The 22,103-nt window shown below is 29.4% G+C and overlaps 1 protein-coding gene across 5 annotated transcripts in view; it reads right to left on the reverse strand.

Annotated features, from left to right (window-relative positions):
* The window catches only part of LOC142331448 (uncharacterized), a 140,507-nt gene that overhangs the window by 107,875 nt on the left and 10,529 nt on the right, over positions 1-22,103 (reverse strand). For all 5 annotated transcript variants that reach the window (XM_075377368.1, XM_075377369.1, XM_075377367.1 and 2 more), the window contains exons 3-6: positions 20,017-20,249; positions 13,251-13,383; positions 6,867-7,196; positions 3,246-3,402 (exon numbers count right to left, since the gene is read on the reverse strand). In XM_075377368.1, the coding sequence (XP_075233483.1) occupies positions 3,246-3,402; positions 6,867-7,196; positions 13,251-13,383; positions 20,017-20,249 (853 nt within the window). The remainder of the gene's footprint in view (positions 1-3,245; positions 3,403-6,866; positions 7,197-13,250; positions 13,384-20,016; positions 20,250-22,103) is intronic.

Consider the following 22,103-nt stretch of genomic DNA (forward strand, 5'->3'; position numbering starts at 1 on the left):
ATAACTTAGCAAAAATACTGAAATTTAGATATACTGTTTGAAGTTATTACATCCAGTCTTAAAACATTTTTTCATCCTCAGGCCAATATTTCTAATCTTTAATAGCTGGAGGGATGCAATTCACTACAACAATACTTAAATCGAATATAAAAATATTTAAGTTCATTTGCAGGCCTATACTATCAACCTAAGCGAAATCTCAATATATTACTTTCTGAATTATTTTTAACAGGATTTGTTTTTTAGTGATATATCCTTTTGTGATCAGTTTTCAATCCTTTCATATGTAATAATTTATTAATTACCAGCTATATTATTTATTTTAAAAATTAGTTGGTAAAAATTTTATTTGAAAAGTGAGATGTAGAAATTTTTTTATATTTTATGTACTTACTAAATTTAAATCTGTGGCGATTACCTATGTAGTTTATTTATTACAGTTTTAACAACAAATAATCTACAAAGCTAAATGAAATTGTTATCCAATGTTTTATATTTTAATTATTTTGCATTTATTTTATAAATATACTAATATTTAGTAAAATAAGATTTTTAAAACTTTTTTTCAAAAGGTTGTTTTTGCAGCTTCCTACAAAACAACCTTTCAAGCAGGCCATGAGTTAGATTCAGCATTAAATTATTAATCCTTTACACATTATTTAATTCTTTACTGAAGACAATTACTGATTAAAAGAAAAACCCCTAAGGAAAGGGTAGGCTGAAGTACATAAGACAGATCACAGATGATATAAATTGCTCAAGCTAGAACAGCTCATGAGAAAACTCTGGAAACTCACAGCAAACCAACAGAGAGAGACCAATAAAACTTTATTCTAATTACTAAATTTTATTTATAGGAACCTGAGATCTATTTTTAAACAAATCATTACAAAAAAAAAAAAATTGTTTAGAAATGTCAGTAACAACGAACATTTGCAAAACATCTTCCAATTAAAGGAAAATTTCTTACACTACTGGTTTCTGCAAATTATTAGTTATTGTGTATTAGTGTAATTCATTATTATGAAGGCTGATGTTATTGTTTAGGCTATTAATTCCAACATTAAATGTTTAATGTTTGTTACTGAATGTAATTCTGAACATAATATGAAATAAAGCAAGTTACTATAGGGCATTTTACCTTTTATTACAACCACAATTTGTCATTACTTCATCAAAACTTTGATTGCTTATAATTCAAAAACAAAGACAATTATCAAGAAACAGTTTGCACCACTGATTTTCTCATAAAATTTTACATTAAATCATGTATCTATTCTTATGCCCACCATCTTATTTATTTATTTTTTTTTTTAACAATTTTGATTCCAAATGCCATATCAAAGTTGGTGGACAAAAATTTCAAATACCATAAAGTAACATTGCAACCATGTAAATCTGCCCTACTTTCTACCACTTAATGTCCCTCAGTTTTGAAATATATTGTTATATAACTGTTACCATCCTTTAATAGTCTAACTCCTCTTTATATCCTCTTTATAGTCCTAACAACAATTTAGAAAAATTAAAATATCTTCATACCTAAAATATGATGTACTTAAATAACTGGCACCAATATCTAATTCATTCTTTGAATAAATTGTCAGAAAAATATATTTATATTAAAGAATTAAAAAGAAGATTGCTTATAAAAGTGCACTGCATTAAGGAATCTGATTTGGAATGCATTTTTCAGAAAGCAAGATTTCACTACATAATGGACAAATGAAGATGTGGGGTGGCAGTAGTTGTTTCTGCTACCTAACAAGATTTGTAGACAAAAGAAATATATTACATGTTTCACACTTACATGTTTCTATGATCCACCCATTACTTATGAATATAATTAACCCACCAAACATAATAAAATAAGTAATGGTTACACATATTGCTATGCTATCCACAGTGATATGCCCTAATTCCTCCTCTCTTAATAGTCAACCTAATGGAAGTCATTCATTTCGACTGAACTGTCAACACCAATATCTAGATAGTATCTTCTGTTCTTTCAAATATATTTTGTTCTTAAATTACCAGCGAAAAACAAAGTCTGACAACCTCCTAAGTTACCACAATTGGTGAGGTTGGACTAGTTTCTCTACAAATCTACAAATCAAACAATCACTATTTCAGTTGCACAACAAATAAAATTTATGTTAAGTAAAAACTTTTAATAGTAAATTAATAACCATTCTCTTATTTCACAATGCTGAAAAAAAAATTATCAACCTACAGCACAGAATGATAATCAATTTAAAATAAGACATAAACCACGATGAATGTCTCTGAATGGCAATTTAATTTTTTTTTAAACTTTATAATCACTCAATTAAGTTGTCATTTTAAACACAGTACTGACTACAATCATATCTCATCAATTGTACTTTTTATTCATGTAACTTGTTTCAGTCATGTGTTCAAGATTGTATCTAGTCATTGTGGGGAATCCACTAACCAGGAATTTAACATCTGAAATGATAAATCATACTGAATATATTGATTTATCCCTGAAAAAAGTAAGGGAAAATTTGTTCTTGTGAAGTTTGCTGTTAGAAAAACAACTACAGGAGCCTAAGATGACAACATAAAGTATCTACGAAAATGGGAAAGCAAAGATCCCAACAATATACTAGATATTTATCATGTGGCCAAAAGTTGATGAAATTCCTTACAGGTAATTCTGAATTAAATATTCAATTCAACAATTCAAAATATCAAATTGAAAACATCATACATTACAATTTTACTGAATTCAATGTTCAACATGTGTCATTAAAAAATATCAGTCGAAAATAATTTGAATTATCACCAAATTCTTTTGTTAATGAAGGGGGCTTAAAGAACTTAGGATTACCTTTTAGGTATTTTGAGTTATACACATTTCATTGTTATTTTAGCTCATCTTTATTAATATAATATTTAATGAAAGTTAACAAAAAACTTATCTATATAACTAAAATTAAATAAAACAAAAGTGTATAATTTTTTTGGATTCTCCAATCTAATTGTAAAAAGAAAATTGTTCACACTCTAAAAATGGGCCAATGGATACAGATTGAATATAATATGAACAAGATTATATCTAACTGTTCAAATTTACCGGAAGTGTGGTGAAAGTGATCACATAAATTTTGAAAAATTGAGAATTATTATACATATAAAACAATTAAGACATTGTTTTACTTATTCCTCAGAAAGTTTTTCATCACAAAAAAAGAAATTAAATAATAATAATAATCCACTACCTTTTTCAAAATATTTGTAAAATCGGAATTGAAGGAGCCACTGCTTAATTGTACCCACTGTTCTTCACCTTTATTCATTACAATTAACAACTGATGAACACTGGGTGAACTATTAACACCAACTGTTGGGATTCCAAGAGACTTCTGCTGCCTACCTCTGTAAAAAATAATAACTAACAGATAAAGAAAAGTTAATAATAATAAAAATATAAACTAATTAAATTCAAATGAACTAATATTATACACATTAGTTCATACAAAGGTAAATCATTTATAAAGTTAATTAACAGATTTCTGCCAATCTCCGTGGCAGAGTGGTAGCAACTCAGCCTTTCATCCAGAAGTCCTGGGTTCGAATACTGGTCAAGCAAGGCATTTTTCATATACTACAAATGTTCATTCTAATAACGTAAAATGACAAAAGAAGTCAATGACCATCATAATCTCCAAAATAAAGAATAAATTTTTTTTTTTTAATTTCAGTTTTTAAAAGGTAGCAGAGCAAATGGTTTTTTTCATGCACAAGGAAAAAAAATAAATATATATATATATATATAAAATGACAAAAGAAGTCAATGACCATCATCATCTCCAAAATAAAGAATAAAATTTTTTTTTTAATTTCAGTTTTTAAAAGGTAGCAAATGGTTTTTTTCATGCACAAGGAAAAAAAATAAATAAATATATATATATACATTCATCATTTAAGGTAAGGATATAATTTTTTTATATATATATATATATATATATATATATAAATTCATCATTTAAGGTAAGGATATAATTTCAATTTTAATTAAATGAAGTTTTCATTTGGCAATGAGTTCCTATTTGACATCAGTGAGGGTTTTATACATCATTAAAAAATGTCGGCTGAAAATAATTTGAGTATCACCAAATTAAATTATTTTTGTTAATGAAGGGGCTTAAAGAACTTAAGAATACCTCCTGGTGGGTTACACACAGTTCAAACTTTTGATATAAAGTTTTCACTGATGCCTGAGACAGATGACACTTAAAGGGAGCTACAGCCCAAGGAGAGCAAGGATTATAATATTGCCTGCATGGAAAATATTAAATTTATTTATTTTCTTAGATGGTAAACTACATTAAAAAAAAGTATACTTGATAGTAATATACTGGATTGCAACATTTAAGTTTTTGTTAAATTAAGTGGTAAGGTGGCATGAGATGTATGAAACCTCTCCTTTCCTTCCTTCCTTTTCCCATTTAGCCTCCGGTAATTACCTTTCAGATAATACTTCAGAGGATGATATGTATAAGTGTAAATAAAGTGTAGTCTACTACAGTCTCAGTTCAACCACTCCCAACCACCAAAGAACACCAGTACCCACGCACGATCTAGTATTCAAATCCATGTAAAAATAACTGACTTTACTTGGACTTGAACGCTGGAACTCTCGACTTCCAAATCAGCTGATTTGGGAAGACGTGTTCACCACTAGACCAACCCGGTGCGTTACTTCTCCTTTTCCTACATATATTTAATATTTCTTTAAGGTACAACAATTTTAAAAAAGAATAGTTTACATATATTTAATTTTTATTAATTTTCGAGGCTGAAATGTAATAAGGTTTGCAGGAGCAAACATCCACCTCTTGGAACAGTATTTACATCTTTTAATTTTTTTTTATGATAAAATATTTTGAATAAATGAAAATGCTATACTTAGATTTTGTTAATAAGGGGGTCAAAGAAGCTTGATCCTCTTGGATATATCTATTTATTTTTTTTTAAACAATACATTTTGGAAAACAACTGTTAGAATATTGCAAAATTATAAACTTTGGTTAACTGAAGAAGGAAAGGCAGTTAGAGGCTTTTGACAGGCAAGAAGGACCAGATCTTCTTGCACCCCACTATTTATTAGTTTTGTCTGAAGGTAAAACACTTCCAAAAAGTGGTTCTTAATGGTATTTTATACATTTTTGTTAACTGAGGGGCAAGCTCTTCTCTATTAAGTTAATTTTTCCTCATGATAGAACACATTTTGAAAAAAAAATAGCCTAAATATCATAATACTTGGTGTTTGGGGATTAGAGACCTGAAATTCAAGGATTTTCTGGCTCAATTAAGAGGCCTGAAACTCTTGAGCCTTATTTTGTATTTTAATGTTTTTTTAAAGTAGAACACCTGAAAAAAAGGTGAAAAATAATGGTTCAAATATCATTACAAAGATGATACAGATAGTACCAATTACCCTTTTGGTCCCATAGAATCAGAATCTAAAGTTTTTTGGGTATATGATACACAGTTTGCTTATGATGATACAATCAACAATTACCTTGTTAAAAGTATCAAAAGAGGTAAAGCTGGGAGAGTAAACAGGAATTACATAATTAACATATAGCCAATGATACCCAAAAGGAGTAAGCATTAGATCAGTATAAGAAATTTTATATTAGCTAAGTAGTTTTTGAGATCTCCCTCCAGACAATCAAGTAATAAAATTGACAATAAAGAAGTAAGCAGGTAGAAGTGTCACAAAGGCACAAGCTGGAGATTATAAATACCCTCTAAATCTCTAAGCTTTAATATACGAATATATACACAATGTACAAGTTACATATTTAAATACACAATTGTTTATATATACATACACTTAATTTTTAATATCTCAAGCACATTAATATGCAGTTACAGTGCAAAACCCAAAACTAGAGAAATATGTTTCTTAGCATAAATTATTTAGACAAATTAGATAAAAATAAAAATTAGTTGTAACTTTTTTTGAGCTACTTAAGGAACTGATTGTCAAATACAGAACTAGAAGCAGATATTTATCAATACGTATGATTCCAAAATAGAAAAAAAATTTATAAAAAAGGTAAAACTTAGAAAATTGAACTAAAAACATAATACTGTTCAATCATTTAAATTTTAATTTAACAGTCGACATCAAATTAAAATAAATAACTTCCACATAACCAATTTACTAACTTTGGAATTGACCTAAAATTAAAATCTAAAGATTCATTTAAAAATTTTTATTTTCCATTTACGTTTCTTTTTATTTCAGTTATAATCTTCTAAGGTTATTTTCTCAGATTCACAGTTTCAATAAAGAAGTTTATTTTAATTTTTTAGCTTTATTTAATTTAAAATTTAGATAGCAAGTCCAAAACAAACCTGTATAAAATTTTTTTGCATAAAACACAATAGAAAAAAATCTGTACCTTGTTAAAGAAAATAAGAAAACATGTTTTTTATTCTTTTAACTATATTTTAAGAAAACATAAAAATGGAGGTTAGGTGACATTTCACATAATGCTACACACATATTTGAAGACCAACCAGTTATGAACAACTTTACCAAAAATATTATTAGACTCAAAAAATCATAACTTTTTTGGATTATTTTTCACAATTCATAATTTTAGGAAATTTAGTGGTATAAACAGAGATTAGAACTAAAAACAAAACTTTCTATTGACACAAAACTCTGGGTAGAGAAAAAAGGAACCAAGGATATATTTATAAATTTAATTAAAAATAATATATATATATATAAAAGTGTGTGCACGCATGTGTGAACACACACACACACACACACACACACACACACCCAAATGTACTAGAGAAATCAGCAATTAACTTACTGTGCTGTATCTTTTTGTTTCTTTTCCTCGATTATTGTACCAGTTGAAGCAGTATTTGTAGACCCACAATTCCCAACATTTGGTACTCTGAGAACAGGTGAAATAGAAATAGCTGGTCTTTTCTGCTGTAAACGTTGATCATTGATTTTATTCACTAATGTAGCAACAGATGTAGTCTCATCCCTTTTTGTTTTTCCTTTAGTACTCGAATATGATTTCCTAGGTTTACTAATTGTTAATGCGTTATTACATTGTAACTTTGATGTCATATCATTACTGGCAGTTACAACATCACATTGATGAGGTGTCTGTTGCTGCTGCTGTCCATCACTGAAACAAACATTATATAACATTTTTTTTATTTAATTCAAAGACTAACAGACATTTATATCTTTATAAAAGAGACATTAATAAACAATTTGCAATACAAACCACAAAAAAATAATTTCTGAAGTTAGAAAATAAATCGTTACAACATAAAAAAATAATGGATTACTATTTTGAATGTAAGCTTGCAAACATAACAACCATGTAACTTTTTTGCACCCATTTTTATAATTATTTATGACTAATTTCTAAAAATTTTTAATTTTACAGACTATTTACTTCATTGATAAAAATCCCTAAATTTAATTTAATTTTTGTCAATTTAATAAATATACTTTATATCATGAAAAGTTTCAAAAATACAGGTGGTGAACAAAAACAGTTACATTAGGGCCTTTTTGATCACAATGATGTAACTTTGGGATTCAATTACATTGAGGTATAATCACATTCAAGGTGTAGCTTCTATATTAATATACTGTGCTTTTAATTTGTAATAAATAGTAAGAGTAGTGATAAGCCTAAGGTTAAAAAAGACTGATCCAGACCTTCACCTCTGAAGTAAGCTTAAGCATATTTTAGCTAGAAAGCATTTTCTGAATTATCTAAATATTTAAGCTGAATAGATACTAGAAAAAAAAAATTAGAAAAATCAATCATTACTATACGACAAATGACACCTATGCTGTTCTCATATTTATCTTATGTAAATTTGTCTTTTAGAAGCTATCAAATTGACATCCTCCACTTTGATTAGTTTTCTTTGAGGTAGAATGCGGTCTCTGAGATGGTAAGGAGCATCATTGTGGAGAGGGGGATTGAAGAATAGGGCAGGATGATCAGGCCTGCAGGGGTAGGAGCATTCATCTGCGTCAGTTATATTAGACACCCACCAGGTTGGTCTAGTAGTGAATGCATCTCTTTGTCGCACCGTCATGTTGTAGTCATGTTGTAGTGTCTGTCTTCCTCTTCCAAGAGTGCAATGAACTGAAATAAAATATCTTGATATCATTCTGCATTAATGGTGTACTCGAAAAAAATAGGACCGATTATTCTCTTCCGTGATATCGTGCACCACACGCCCAACCTCTGCGGGTGTAATTGTTTTTCGTGATAAACATGGGGATTTTCAGCACTCCAAATTCTACTGTTTTGGCTGTTTACGTAGCCATACAAATGAAACCGTGCTTCATCTGTGAAAAATAACGAATCCATAACATTAATTCCCTCACGCAGAAATCGACGGAACCGTTGACAATATTGTAGTCATTTTTCTTTGTCGGGCTCAAGAAGTCGATGAACCGTTTGAATGCGATAAAGTCGTAATTGTAATTGTTTGATCGCCCGATGAACAGTTGATTTAGACAAAATAATTTCAGCAGACAAACGTCTGATCGATTTATTTGGCGAGGCGAGTAATCGGTCTTTGATTTCAGTGACTGTATTTGTATTCAACACTGATGCAGATCTTTTTTGTTCCTTGTTATTAACAGAACCAGTCTCTCTAAATTTTGCAACTAACCTTAATACTGATGTTTTGTTAGGACCTGGTTTATCTGGGTACTTATGGCGAAACAAATCTTGCACTGCAACCACTGATTTCGTACTGAAGTTCGACTCAACAATGAAAACATGTTCGTCTAGCGAAAACACCATCTTGTCTCTAGCAATACACTGAACGTTATGATTGCATTGTTGTTACTATCGGTAGTGTTCTACTGCGTCGCCGCGATGTTCAGATGTTGGACGAGTCAATTTCAGTAACGAGTAGGGGAGTAAGCTTGACTTTTGAAATTTCATGGATGAGTGATTGATGGGTTGCGTTTTATATGGGACATCCTGTAGATATCATGAATACTGGTGTTCTTATCTGGTTGGGTTTCATCAATTAACCATAAATCTCAGAAATGGTCAACCCGAGACCGTACAAGACCACACTTCACTTATACTCATACATATCATCTTCACTCATCCTCTGAAGCAATACCTGATGGTGATTCCCAGAGGCTAAACTGGAAAAAAAAAGGTTAGGGCTAGACAACCCATCAGGTTGGTCTAGTGGCAAACTCATCATTGCAAATTAGCTGATTTCAAAGTAGAGTTTTAAGATTCAAATCCTATTAAAAGTAGTTACTTTTATACGGATTTGAATACTAGGTCATGGATACTGGGGTGTTCTTTGATGGTTGGGCTTCAATTAACCACACATCTCTCAGGGATGGTCGACCTGAGAATGTACAAGACTACCCTTCATTTTCATTCATACATATCATCCTCTGAAGTAATACATTATAGAGGCTGAACAGAAAAAAGAGAAAGACAGCGGTTAAGCCCGGACGCAGAAGTACATGTTCCTCCATAGATACCCATGGGACTCCACTGAGTTCCTTGCCGCCCTTTCTTACAGGCAATCCTGTAATTCCCATCAAATACTGTGTTGTGCTTATGGTGGATTCAGTCTTTGTGTGTCATAGAGAGGGAGGGGTTTTAGTTGGTGAGAGCCTGACACTATGCTGGAAAATGGTGTTTGGTAGAGATTTCCCCTCCTCAGAGATACAAAAAAATACATTTTTTTACAACTTCTTCCTTGTTTAATATTTGTTAATAATCCAAACCTTCTCCTCCACATATTTTATTTTTTACTTTTTACTTCATAATCTTTAAATGTAAACAATATCAACAGACAGCACAATATAAGAAAAATTTCTCCCATTTCTTATTAATCATTGTCATTGCATTTTCCTTTCAAATTCACAATACTAGTTAACCACCACAATAGTTACAGCAATTAACCAGTTTTTAATCACAATTAGCAATTAACCATTACAATAGTATGCAGCAGCAACTAATTATGATGAATTTGATGATAAACCACTGCACAATAGTTCAACATCGAATGGGTAGACCGGCACATGAGAAATCACTGCATTCACCCAGTGTGTTGCAAACACAGATCAAAAGGATGATTTTCTTCATTGTATCAACTATCTTACATATACAATCTCCAGAGCAATGGAGTATTCAACAATTGTTTTAGAAAACAACTAACAGTTATTCAGTTCACGACAATGCATATAACCATATTTTAAAAACTATGGGTAACTGGAACTTATCAGTCTGTGAAGATCAGTTCACTGTAAGCTTCTTTGGTGATAAGATCGGCTCTGTTTGAACCAATCAAACTGAAATTCAGTACAGTGCTAGCTAGATGCTTTTTTGAAGAATAATTAAATCCTTGAACACGGCTGCATTCCTTATAACCTAATGATTTAATTACAAAAAAAAATTTGTAACTGAAATAAAAGTAGGTAAATTAGAATTTATTTTTCATGGTGAATTTTAAAATGAAATCAGTTTTCTTCATCATCCTCAGATTTTTGGTTATGACCTTTTAAAATATTGAGAAACTTCTTATATAATAAATACAATTAAAATTCCTACCTTTATTTTTGCAAACATTTACATTTATCTTAATTTATTTTTTCTTATTTTCCTTTTGTGTTCAATGAAGTCTTCTCATTTTATTATCCAGCAGTAGTCACTCATCATAGATTCATCTCATCTGCCTTGATAAAATTGTTCCATCTGCAATATACTTTGGTGGAACCCCATTCCTCCTTGTTTGTCATTCATGTCACCCAAGTTTAAAGGGAAAAAGCCCAAATGAGAATGTAAAAAATGAATTTTCAATGACATTCTGCAGCCTAAATTTTTGTAGTTCACTAAACTAAATTTTTGTGTATTTATAAGCTGATCATGGTTTTCAATTTTTTTGTTTCAAAGAAAACCAGTAATGACATATTTGAATGACTTCCGTGTTGCTAGTTCTTTAGGATTCAGTTCACTGTCAAAGATATTTTCATATAGTAGATATTTGTCAATTAATTTTCTTATTTGTGGCCCAATGAACTTCCTTTTAATTTGTGAAAAAACCTCAGATAAGTACTTAAATCCATCTCCATCTTTATCTAATCCTTTTACAAAATTCTTCATCAGGCCTAATTTTATGTGTAGAGGTGGTAAAAATATGTTCTGCTTTGACAAGGAGAATATTAACAACATTTTCCTTTCCTGGGGTAAACTGATTTCTTTTTGGCCAATCTTTAACTGCGTAGTGTTTATCTGTAGTCCTAGTATCCCATAAATACAAGAAAAACATATATTTTGTAGAAAAAGCCCTATCACTTTCAGGTCAGCAATGATTCGGAATGAGTTTTCATCATACTTAATAACTTTTAAAATGTTTGACATACTTTCATACATTTCTTTCATTCCTACAGCATGTGCTATCGATATAGAAGAAAACTTATTCAAGTTATGCAACAACACTGCCTTTAAGCTACTTTTTGATGAGTCTAAATAAATGCCAAACATGAATAACATATTCAATGTCCAGTTTATATATTAGTCCCCTAACATCATGGCAGGAACAAATTAAACCATTTCTTCCAAAGTATTTCAGGTAAATTTTCATTTTGATTCTATATACTGATATTTTAGTATCCTTGTTTAATAAATTCCATCTTGTGAACCTAGGAGTTCTGCATGTTGTTTTGACAAATACAAGTCACAAATTAGGTCACTCAGTTTTTGTTCAGTTTTTGTGTTGCTTGTGTTCAGTATTTGATTTTCTAGAATGTAATTAATATTTATTGAAGTTGAGGATTCATCAGTAGGCCTTCTAGGGAATCACAAATTTCTTTCCAAGAAGTTGGAGCAATTGGAATTGGTAAATCAACACCATGAAGTACTGGTCTCATAGTTGAATGAAGTCTGGGTATGCAATACACTACTTTTACTGTTTGAATTGAAATAGTAATGATTTATTAAACAAAATCATAATGGTTAGTAGACTCTTGCCAAATCATAGGTATGCCAAAAGGCAAATGCTCTTTTTTCCTTTTAACCATTGAGTTAGTTTAATGTTAAGCATTTGACTGGGTGTAATGTTAAGCAATTGATGCATCCTACATATGGAGCCCAGGATTTATCTAATTATCCCAAGGGACAATCAAAATAATGTTTATAAGCAGATTTAATTCTGGTTTTCATTGACTTTTCAAGGTAAATTCTCTGCAAACATAACAAAAAATATTTGGAGAATTTTTACAAGCCTGATTTTTATTCTTTGCAAAATTCAAAATCTTTTAATGAATGAAAGTAAACTGAAATATTACAGAAATAAACAATTATAAAAATAATTAAGTTTTAATTTATAAATACTTAATTATTTAAAATACTTCATAAAGTTGTTTCACCATGGAGTGCACTAAACACACTTGATTTAATTCTGGTTTTCATTGACTTTTCAAGGTAAATTCTCTGCAAACATAACAAAAAATATTTGGAGAATTTTTACAAGCCTGATTTTTATTCTTTGCAAAATTCAAAATTTTTTAATGAATGAAAGTAAACTGAAATATTACAGAAATAAATAATTATAAAAATAATTAAGTTTTAATTTATAAATACTTAATTATTTAAAATACTTCATAAAGTTGTTTCACCATGGAGTGCACTAAACACAGCACAAAGCGCATGCATACACACTTCATTGTGTGGGTCATTTCATGTTGCGCCAGCAACATAAAATGACTATCATTCGATTGTTATGTATCAAATATAGGTCTACAACATGCATCACAATATAAATCATATGTTAATAAGCAAACATACAGAAGTAGTAACTTATTTGTATTGTAACTTATTTGTACAAATAAATTTAAGAAGTTATAAATTAACAATACGTGATGGGTTGTTTTGGAATACATATTTAGATTCAGCATATAAAATACTATTTAGAACACCTACTCCCTTTTCAGTTCCAAATTATAAGTTGACCAGTGTTATTCTTACATCAAAGAAAAATCAAACAAAACATCATAAAAAATCAAAATAAAGGTTAAAATAAAAAACCCCAATCTACTAAAACACCAATAAAATGCTAAATCTTTTGTATATTATGTAAGCAATATGTTATACTTACAACACATCAGTATGTTGCTTTACCATAGCAATCAATAGAATTAAAATTAAAAATAGAGAATAATTACTTACCCAGTCTGTTGTTTCATTATATGCTGCTGATTTTGCGATTGCTGTGTCTGTAATAAATTAGCTACTTTTCTTGGTTGACGTTGCTGTGATGACTTGTTATCTTGTTTTGGAAGTTTTTTATCAACCTTTAAAACTGTAAAAATAAAATACAACTAAATTAATATAAAAAAATGTTTTTAGCTATTAAATAAATTACAACAAAATTAATCAATAAAAAAGTTAAAAATCAAGGAAGAAATATTTGAAGTTAATTAATTAAAGTTAAAAATTAGCAGTATTATTCTATATCAGGGTTCCCACTGAATTTTAAGATTTGTTTTTCCTGACCATTTTAGTAAAAATTTCCTGACTCCCATAATTTTTTATGCTACTCCATTTTCACTACAAAATATATGTATATATATATTTTTTTTTTGCAGCCTCCACTATCCTTGTAGCTGCCTAATTCACTGTTTTTTATTATTTATAATTAAATTAGGTTTTAAATTTCTTTTTTACAATTACATTAAAAATTAGGCTATTTTTGTGATAAATTGTTACAGTTAACTACACAAAACAAAAAAAAAAATTAAATAAGTTTATTGCATGGTAACTTAAGTAAGACAGATAATAAATAAAAACTAAAGCAATTTTTTTAAATAATTGGCTCTTACCTAAGATTGCTTAAAAACTTTTTCACAAAAACTAGCCCACATTATTTTCCAAAATAAACAAAAAACAATATTTAATAACTAGTTTGCATAAAAATTCTAAGAAAAACAGATTTCAGTTCTAACAAAGAATATATGGATGATCACAACTTAAGGAAAACTAAAATCACTGTGAACAGAGCATACTTTCTACAGAAAACAAACATTAACATTTACTTGAAAATATTTTGTCATTATCATTCTAACATATACTAAAAAATATAAATAAAAAAAATGAGATCTCATCACATTTGTAGTATTATGTATTTATAAAACACAGGGCAACTTTTCTTCAATATTTTTAGGTTCCTAATGGTTTGCACTTTTCTAAAAGTTAAATTTTTGCAGCTATCTGTTCTTCTTCTTCTGCCAAGACTGTAGCTCTCAACCTTTTCCTTTCTTTCTCCAGTTTTTTAATTTCTGCTTGCATTTTCCTTTTCAGGGCTCTATTTTGTTCTTCTTCAGAGAAGTTTTTCTTTTTTTCTACAAGACATTCTTTATATTGTCTTATAGAGCACCTCACTGCAGTGAGCATTTTTTTGGTACTGACAACAGTCCTTGCTTCCCAGCATCTACAACTGCAAAAAAAATTTTCATTGATAAATTATTGTCTCTTCATGCAAATTCTCCACAAGAAGAGATTTGTTAATGGAAAAGTCACCTCTGAAAATGCATTCTCTTGATATTTTTTGCTGACTTTACTGATTTTTTTCTAAAACTTCCTGACTTTTCCTGCCTGTGGAAATCATATATATATAATATGATAAAAATTTTACTCAAAGCATGATACAACAAGAAAACTTTTATAAGAACCAAACAAATAAAAAATAATAAATAATCAATAAGATGACAATAAGTTATTTGGTTTCAGGAAAAGTATAGGGACAAGGGAAGCAATTTTAGGCCTCAAATTAATAGTAGAAGGAAGATTAAAGAAAAACAAACCAACATACTTGGCATTTATAGACCTAGAAAAGGCATTCGATAACGTAGACTGGAATAAAATGTCCAGCATTTTAAAAAAATTAGGGTTCAAATACAGAGATAGAAGAAGGATTGCTAACATTTACAGCAACAGTAATAATTGAAGAACATAAGAAAGAAACCGTAATAAGAAAGGGAGTCTGACAAGGATGTTCCCTATCTCCGTTACTTTTTAATCTTTACATGGAACTAGCAGTTAATGATGTTAAAGAACAATTTAGATTCGGAGTAACAGTACAAGGTGAAAAGATAAAGATGCTACGATTTGCTGATGATATAGTAATTCTAGCCGAGAGTAAAAAGGATTTAGAAGAAACAATGAACAGCATAGATGAAGTCCTACGCAATAACTACCGCATGAAAATAAACAAGAACAAAAAGAAAGTAATAAAATATAGTAGAAATAACAAAGATAGACCACTGAATGTGAAAATAGGAGGAGAAAAGATTATGGAAGTAGAAGAATTTTGTTATTTGGGAAGTAGAATTACTAAAGATGGATGAAACAGGAGCGATATAAAATGCCGAATAGCACAGGCAAAACGAACCTTCAGTCAGAAATATAATTTGTTTACATCAAAAATTAATTTAAATGTCAGGAAAAGATTTTTGAAAGTATATGTTTGGAGCACTGCTTTATATGGATGTGAAACTTGGACGATTGGAGTACCTGAGAAGAAAAGATTAGAAGCTTTTGAAATGTGGTGCTGTAGGAGAATGTTAAAAATCAGACAGGTGGCTAAAGTGACAAATGAAGAGGTGTTGCGGCAAATAGATGAAGAAAGAAGCATTTGGAACAATATAGCTAAAAGAAGAGACAGACTTATAGGCCACATATTAAGGCATCCTGGAATCGTCGCCTTAATATTGGAGAGACAGGTAGACGGAGGAAAAGATTGTGTAGGCAGGCAATGTTTGGAATACGTAAAACAAATTGTTAGGGATGTAGGATGTAGGGGGTATACCGAAATGAAAACGACTAGCACTAGAAAGGGAATCTTGGAGAGCTGCATCAAACCAGTCAAATGACTGAAGACAAAAAAAAGTTATGACACAATTTATATGAAAAACGTGATTTTGGATTGTTTTTTTTTATACTTGATTACAGAAAGAATTCAAATAAAAAATACTGAACAGCTTATATAAAAATTAAGTTTCAATATAAAAATTAAGTTTCAATATAAAAAAGTCTTTAAAATCATTTTTAGTACCAATTTTCCATTACTACACATTATTTTCATAAAACAAGGAATTCAAAATGGTTTCACCTAACAATATAAAAAAATCTAGAAAGTAGAATTTATCTTTTCAAATCAAGTTAAAGAAGATTTCATTAAAATGCATGTAATAATTTTCACTTACAGAAACCTGCATTATAAAAAAAACAAGATCAAAACACGGATGCTTAATAAAACTACACCACAAAAACAAAAAACACAATACACATGTACAAGCAGTACATTAACACTACTCATAATTTTGTAACAAACATTTATATTGCCAAGTGAAGTGGCAGATTCTTACTGTTCCTGATAATCCATTAATTCTAATATATGAGTCATTCCTTTAAATTTTATTGTTTCAACAAATTTAATTTAGTTCCAAGTTTATAATTGAATTCTTAGGCAAAATAATGAATAAGCAGGCACTGTTCATTTCACATACTCTTAATCCATATTCTTTTTTTGGGTCAATTGAAGTGACCCACGAGTCAATTGCTTGACCAATTCAAAAAAATTGAAACTTACCCACTTGTTTCCTACATGTCTCAGGACGTTAAACTATTTTTTATAAATCTTTTACTTAAGCAGTTTACCTGTAGCGGCATATTTTTTTATTGTGTGCACACCTATTTTTGTGTTTGTAAGAGTTACAGAAAAAATCATAACTAAAAAACTATTGGTCCTGGAAGGATGAAAAAAGCAATTTATTCATATTTTCACAAGGTAAATGACTGGTTCAGTGATTTATTTTATTGTACAACCTATCTCTCTTCTTTCTATGAGAAAACTGCCAATAAATTTGAACATGAAAAACAGTGAAATTTCAGTCTGTAATTTTTTTAATGAGGCAGGGATGGCATAAATAAGTAGTTTTGCCACAAATAATATTAAATACTTACCCCTAAAGTTTTAAGAATTTTGGAAAACTAATTTTTCTTTTTTAAATTCAAATTTTGGCTTCAAGTAACTCTGATCGGGCTGGTGATAAAAATCTCAAATTTGCACAACTTAAAGTGTTTTTGTAATGTTTATGGCAAATAAAAAACTTTCTTGAACATTGTACTAATTAAAAAGTTATAACGTCTCAAAAATAATGAAAAACCTGTTAAAAGCAATACCATTTTGTCTCACTAAATAAGTGCTCTAAAGGGATTTCTTGTCTTCTTGACACTTTAATATTTTTATACGTATTACTATAGTTGAAATTGACTTGTTTGAACCATTCAACTGCAGTGTTCATGTTATAACAAGCACTTGAAATCATTTGCAGTCAGGAAAATTCATGTTGCATCATTTAGTTTTGCAGTTATAGACTGGTCGGTCTGACATTAGTCATTAACCTGTTCACATCTTTACAGAGTGCATCAAATTTCATCCTGTGTTTAGAAATGTTTATTAAATAAAAATTTTACTTAATATTTATATTTGAAAATTTTAAAATCAGTTAAAATTTTTACGTTATTTTCAAGTAATTTCACATAAAACAATGGAAGAACAATGTTCCACAGAAATTTATGGGAGTGAAGAGTGTCATAAAAGAGTGTATGGTAGAGTGCCAAAAGAACTCATAAATTTGCGAATTTAGTGATGAAAACCAACAATTTTTTTTTACATGTTAATAATTCACATGTGACTAGTGTTTGTAAATATCATGAAAAAACGTTTTTGTCAAAATTCAGTCAACTGTATGGACAGTTCTGTTGTAACCCTTTCAGAAATCATATTAAAAAAAAAACAGTTACGAGAAACTTAAGACAAATAACAATAGTGCAAGCTCTTAAAGAACAAATTTTTCCAAATTTAAACTTAGTTCCTAGAAAGTATTTTTGTGCTAATTGTTTCAGAAATATTTTTTCTCAGCAGCACAAACAACTATATGAATGTGAAAACCAAGAGCAATACATTGCCCCACATCACAATATTGAACCATTTTGGGTGTATCACCTCCATCAATTGAAAAAATTAAGCACAGATCAAAAAAATACACAATTTCAAGAGAATTGTCAGAAGAGATATCACAGCTGTTGGTTAACCACACTAAAAAATAAACTTCCATTGCTACAAAAACAGGCTATTTCATTGAAGAATAATTAAAATATTGCTACAATTTACTTTTTCTTTGATAATGTTTACAAAAATAAACAAACATAAAGATAAACATGAATCCTAGAAAAAAGATGTAGACTACTTATTGAAATCTTAGTTTGGGTAAGTTTTACAAGCATTTTTGAATCAAAATTGTATTAGGTAACTGGTGTTGTTTAATTTTTCATTAATTTATGACCTATTATTAATAATTTAAAAAATATCTATTTTAAAATACTGAATACATTAACTTCAACTACGTAAGAGCTAAATATAAAAAAAAAATAAAAATTTAAAGGGCAAAGAAGACAAGAAACCCCCCTTGGAGTACTTATTTAGTGAGTCAAAATGGTACCGCTTTTAACAAGATTCTCATGATTTTTGAGAGGTTATAGCTTTTTTACTAGTACAATAAACAACAATAAATTTTTTAATTGCCATAAACATCTACAAAAATACTGCAAGTTGTGCAAATTTGGGATTTTTATCCCCAGTCCCATCAGAGTTATTTGAAGCCAAAATTATAGGTAATACAATAAAATAAACCACTGGACCAATCATTTACCTTGAGAAAATATGAATAAATTGCTTTTTGTTTAAACCTTCCAGGACCAATAGTTTTTTAATTATGTTTTTTTCTGTAAATCCTTACAATCACATAAATAGGGGTGCACACCGTAACAAAAATTGCCACCACAGGTAAACTGGTTAAGTAAAAAATAAAAAAAATAGTTTTAAGGCCTGATACATGTAGGAAACAAGTGGGTAAGTTTGAATTTTTTTTTGTACTGGTCAAGCAACCAGCTTGTTTTTTTTTGGGACACTTCAAATGGATTGACCCTTTAGTAACTGCTACAACATATTTTTGTAAAAATATATAAACATTTACATAAAAATTAATTTTAATTCATAGAAACGATAAGGTCGCATAATCTTACAAGTAAATGCAACAGAACAATTCACCCCTAATGGAGGATGGGTACCTCCAAAACACAGACATTCAGCATAGGTAGTACTGACTGTATTAATATAGGTTTAAACAAAACAACCCATTTTGTACTAAACAGTAAAAAAAAACTAAAAACTGAGTTAACCTGTATAAAATAGTTTTACATCCAAACTAGAGGTATTTTTGTGCAGAAAGAAATGTTACTCAAGTTTTTATTATAACTAAATTAAACCCATGTAATAAATTTTTGTAACTGAACAAAAGATTGCTGCTATATTACTAAAGATAGTAGTAACAAAAATTATTCTGCAAGAGCAAACTAATTTTTGCAACATAAGTAGTTTAATGATAATGCCTTCGCAAGTATAGTAGAAAAATATGACATGCTCAATAAATAAGACTCTTATCACTTCAAATATGTAATATTATTTAATTCATTAAATTAATAAGTATTTAACATATTTATACATTCTCCTTACTTTTCCTGAAATATTTATGTAACATGTCTGTATAATATTACAGTTTAACATACACCCTACCTAGTCCAATGCTTATTCCGTCACAATCAATTTGCAAATCTCTTAGCTACAAAAACGTCTCTTTTTCCAATTTACAATCAACTCTTTAATATCTGAAAAAATTCATTAAAACACCAAAGAAATGAATTTTTTATTTTTTCATAAAAACCTATTTTTCACCATTCATTGAATAGCTTTTGTAATAAATAAACAATAAGATTTTCATAACTGTGAAAATACTAATTAAACAAATATATCAAATAAATATTAAGTATTAAAAAAATAAATTTATTAAATACAGTGAAGAAAAACACAAACCATTAGCATTACTGGCGATAACATTACTGGTAGAAACATTAACAGCAGTGTTAATGATAGTTGCTCCCGGAATCATAGGTAATACTTGTCCATTATGTGTAGTGGCAAATACCTGAGGTGACTGTACAGATGCATTGTTGTTACCAGTTGTCGTAGTCAATACTACTGTTTGTACAGGTTGTACACGCACTTCATTAACACTTTGTTTATTTCCATCCATCATAAAAGCAGTCCTGAAATAATGTATATATATATATATATATAATTTAGGTTTTACTTCTCATCCACATATAGATAAAAAGGATCGCCTAAAAAAATGTATAATACACTTAAAAGTAAATGGTGATGCTTAATTTACAAAATGTACTTTCTTCCTTGAGATCCCAAATTATGAGATAGCAAAGGATTCTTTGGAGCAAAATTATTTTTACTGAGTACAGAAATAACTTAATTCATAACAAGTATCGGCAACAAATCTGGGTTAAGTCTATATGGGCTAAAATCAACCATCTTTTTTTTCCTTTTATTTCTTTCACTTTTACAGAATTAATAATTAATGGAGTAATCCTAATACTAATGATAATATTACTTAACTTAATCATACTTAATTTAACATTGTTTTATAATACAATTTAATATTTATTACTTAACTTAATTTATATTATTTGTAAAAAGATGAAAGATTAGGTGTCCACAAAGGTCTTGCCCGTTTTGTGGTACCATCCCTTTTCTATTGATCTTTTTAGTTAGAGTAAGGGGAAAAAGTAAACAGTTTTATCTTATATAGGAGGATTAGTTTTGGTTCAATTCATGATTTACTCTGGTTGAAAACTTATCTTTTCTGCAGTTAAGAATAGAGAAGATCAATCGTCGTCAAATAATTTATATTTACTAATAAACCTTTCATTCAGTGCTACCCGCCAAGTTATATATGTAAAAAATCTATTACTATGTTAAGACCAATAATATAAAGAATTATAATTAATTATATATGTAATCATAAATCTTGTAATTACATGGAACATACTTTCAGCGTCATCAATATTAATTAGCCATCGTCTTAGTAGCTTTAAGAAAGTGTTTAGGTTCCTACTGGTCTTTATATGATTAGGAAGTATGTTATGCAATCTAGGAGTAGTACTTGAAAAGAACTTCATATAACTCGTTTTATTTGCTCTGGGGACATATACATTCCTTTTACTTCTAAGTTCGTACTCGGTTATCATACTATCTCTATGGCCACTTCTGATAAAGAAAATTTTCATTACTTTATAAACATATAAATAAGCGGTAGTATAGACAATTCCCTAAATATTGGCAAAGAATGATCCTAGTTCTTTTTTTACTTATCATTCTAACGAATCTTTTTTGGATTTTGACTATGGAATCTAAATTTGTAACATAAGTTCCTCCCCAACAGCTGATGCCGTAGTCTAGTCGACTATGCACAATAGCAAAATAAAGTTTTCTCATGGTTATTTTTGGGGAAAGTTTGTTTAAAAAATATAATAACCTAAGATAGCTTAAAAGTTTTTGCTTTAATAGCGCAATATGATTCTTCCAGGTTAGACCACTATCTAACACATTGCCAAAGTATTTACAAATATCACGTTGTTCGATCTCACTACATTCTAAACAGTCGGATTTATTTATCACACATTTTTTCATTTATATTTTATTGTAAATGGCAATTTTATTTTCCCCTTTAAGCAGAAGTTGATATACAAAGTTTTTTCAATGCTCAAGATCATATAATGATTTGAAAAGCATAACCGCAGTGCGTCCAAATCTGATTGCATGTCCTCAGCCACTTCTATCCAGGTGTTGCAGACATAACACAAGGCAGTATCATCTGCAAACGCATATACATTACCTTTAAGCAGGGCCGAACAGACACTATTTACATATATTATGAATAGTATGGCTCCCAATACGAATCCTTGTGGGACTCCATATTGTACCCCAACAAAGTTACTTAAACACCCTTTTATTCTCACGCACTGTCGCCTGTTGATCAGATAGCTCTCAAACCAATCAAATGAAACACCTCTAGTACCACTCATCCACAGAATGCGTAGGACATTGTG

The sequence above is a fragment of the Lycorma delicatula genome, chromosome 10, assembly GCF_047948215.1.
Source record: "Lycorma delicatula isolate Av1 chromosome 10, ASM4794821v1, whole genome shotgun sequence".
In the NCBI taxonomy this organism is placed as follows: Eukaryota; Metazoa; Arthropoda; class Insecta; order Hemiptera; family Fulgoridae; genus Lycorma; species Lycorma delicatula.